This window comes from Solanum pennellii, chromosome 1 (assembly GCF_001406875.1).
Source record: "Solanum pennellii chromosome 1, SPENNV200".
Classification (NCBI taxonomy): Eukaryota; Viridiplantae; Streptophyta; class Magnoliopsida; order Solanales; family Solanaceae; genus Solanum; species Solanum pennellii.
In genome coordinates this window covers 19,978,697-19,980,943 of record NC_028637.1, presented here as the reverse complement: position 1 = coordinate 19,980,943, position 2,247 = coordinate 19,978,697, and the positions used below count along the sequence as shown (strand labels likewise).

Sequence of the window (2,247 nt, the reverse complement as noted above, 5' to 3'; positions counted from 1 at the left end):
GTGATAGTTTGAAATTGAAGTTGGTTCTTGGTGTTGATAAACATTAATCCATACCAAACACAACCTTAAGGAAAATACATAAACATATGCCAATAGCAAGATTTTTTCTATTTCTAAATATAATTGGAAGAAACTTAATGGGACCGAATTCCACAGTTTTCATTCCTCCGACTCGATGATAGACGTTCATCCCCAATTGGATGAAATGAAAAAGCAAATAAATAGATTTTATGGTCACATCGTTCATCCTTAATCTAATGAACTATAAAAATAAATATGCATATATGGCAACAAACAAAGAAACGCAAATATAAACAAAATAGCCTATATGGCCGCAATCATTCATCCTCCGCTAGATGAACTACAAAAGTAAATATCATGGCTTTTACGACAACAATCGTTCTTCCTATGTCGGATGAACTGTGAAACTAAATATGATGACCGTTGTTGGGTTTGGCTGATGAAACTGGTACACATCAATTGGGGGCTGCAAATGACATTATCTCAATCGCAACTTGCTTGTACATTTCTTCAACTCTGGATGCTTCAGAGACTTGAGCTATGCCAGTTCCACCTTTAGCCTGGATAGACATCAAACATATTTTTAAAATGAAGCAATAACAATAACAATAATATATTCAGTAAAATATTACAAGTGTAGTCTGAAGAGTGTAATATATACACATGATTACCCATATAATCTTATAAAAGTAGAAAGACTATTTCTGTTAGACACTCCACTCAGGTAAAACAATTTTAGTAATTTCTAAGCATAATCTATGACTATACTATATGTAGTAGCAAATATAAAGTTTCGACCTCAAGGTGAAAGTAGGTGAGAGGAGGAATTTTTTAAACAAAGAAGATAGATATACTTTTTAACCTTTATTTCATATGAAGATAATGCTTAATTAGATGCAAGACTAATGAAAGAAAAAATAACTATTTCTCAAACAACCTTAATTTTAAATCATTTTTTAACGTGTGTCATATCTTCAATTTCCTGATCACTCAAACAAACAGACTAAAGTAAATCAGAGTGTGTGCTAACTAAAAACCCTAGTTCAAAATCTTCAAAATCACCAACATATTATTTTGAAGAAAATGAAAGGACTTACATGAGCTTGGATCATGAACATGCTTCTGAATTGATCCGATGAAACTTGAGCAGGCACAATCTCAATCTTATGTTTCCCCAAAACATAACAAATGAAGGTGAATAGCCCTGACTTCTTTGGACAACACACACTAATATGTGCATTTTCACCACAAACATTAAGTATCACGTTTGGTGAACTCCATGTTACAAAACCTGTTGGAATGTTATTATTCACCATAAGGGGATTGGTACCATGAGTTGTTGATGTAATAGAGGAAGAATTATGTGTTGATCCTTGATCACCCAGATATTTCTCCCAATTGTTACCAGCATTAGTGAAATTTTGTGAACTCATACACCTTACATTATGTTCTTGAAGCCTTTCTAGTTTTTCCTGTTCAAGCTTCTCAAAAGTATTATGCAGTTTTTGGATGTGGTTCACTGCTTTCTCAACAATTGTAGACTTATCAGCCTGCATATATTAAAAAAAATATAAAATTAATTTAATTTCTACTTTAGAAGCAAAGTCAGAACTTTCACTGATTAAGGAGAAGTAAAAGTCATTTATTAGTGTGTGAAAAAGATTTATTGAATAAGTAAAAGTTATAAAAAAAAACCTATTATTCAGAATCTATAATATTCAAACCATGTCTACTAATACGTATCTGACCAATCTATCTTTCTTATAAAACTAATTATAATAAGCAACTTATTCATAAAAAGTGTTGTTAGTTGTAATTAAATTGAAAAATAAGCAAGTTTTATTTGTTACAACAAGTGAAATACGCTACTACTAGTGTAATGATTTTGTATATGTTTAATTTATACAAATTAAAGTAATATAAATATTAATGCTTGTTAATTACTTCAATGAGTTACAAATATATTATGATCATATGAACTAAGAAAATGCAATTTTTGACAAATTTATAATGAAATTAGAATGATGCTCAAAGCTTCATATTCTTCTGCTAGAAGAGAAAAAAATAAAGAAATTCGTGGAGATTCTTTTTTATAACTATTTATGCACAAAAATCAGAAATTCTATATTGTTTTATCCTTTTTTTTTATAAAACCAAATACGTCTTATTATTCTATTTTAGAATTAACATGTACATATTTAAAAATTAGTAATAAGGAAAATATGT

The 2,247-nt window shown here is 29.5% G+C and overlaps 1 protein-coding gene across 1 annotated transcript; it reads right to left on the bottom strand.

Annotated features, from left to right (window-relative positions):
- Positions 1 to 474: 474 nt before the first annotated feature.
- On the bottom strand, positions 475 to 1,577 carry LOC107018393 (transcription factor bHLH95-like). Its single transcript, XM_027913924.1, has 2 exons — positions 1,119 to 1,577; positions 475 to 581 (listed from the first exon to the last, which is right to left on the bottom strand). The coding sequence occupies exons 1-2, from the start codon at positions 1,575 to 1,577 to the stop codon at positions 477 to 479; spliced, it is 564 nt and encodes a 187-aa protein (XP_027769725.1). The 3' UTR covers positions 475 to 476.
- Between the last annotated feature and the right edge of the window lie 670 nt (positions 1,578 to 2,247).

Coding starts and splice junctions, on each gene's coding strand:
- LOC107018393 (XM_027913924.1), bottom strand. CDS start 1,577: ATGCAGGCTGATAAGTCTACAATTGTTGAGAAAGCAGTGAACCACATC. Junction 582..1,118: donor TGTTCATGATCCAAGCTCAT/GTAAGTCCTTTC, acceptor ATGTCTATCCAG/GCTAAAGGTGGAACTGGCAT.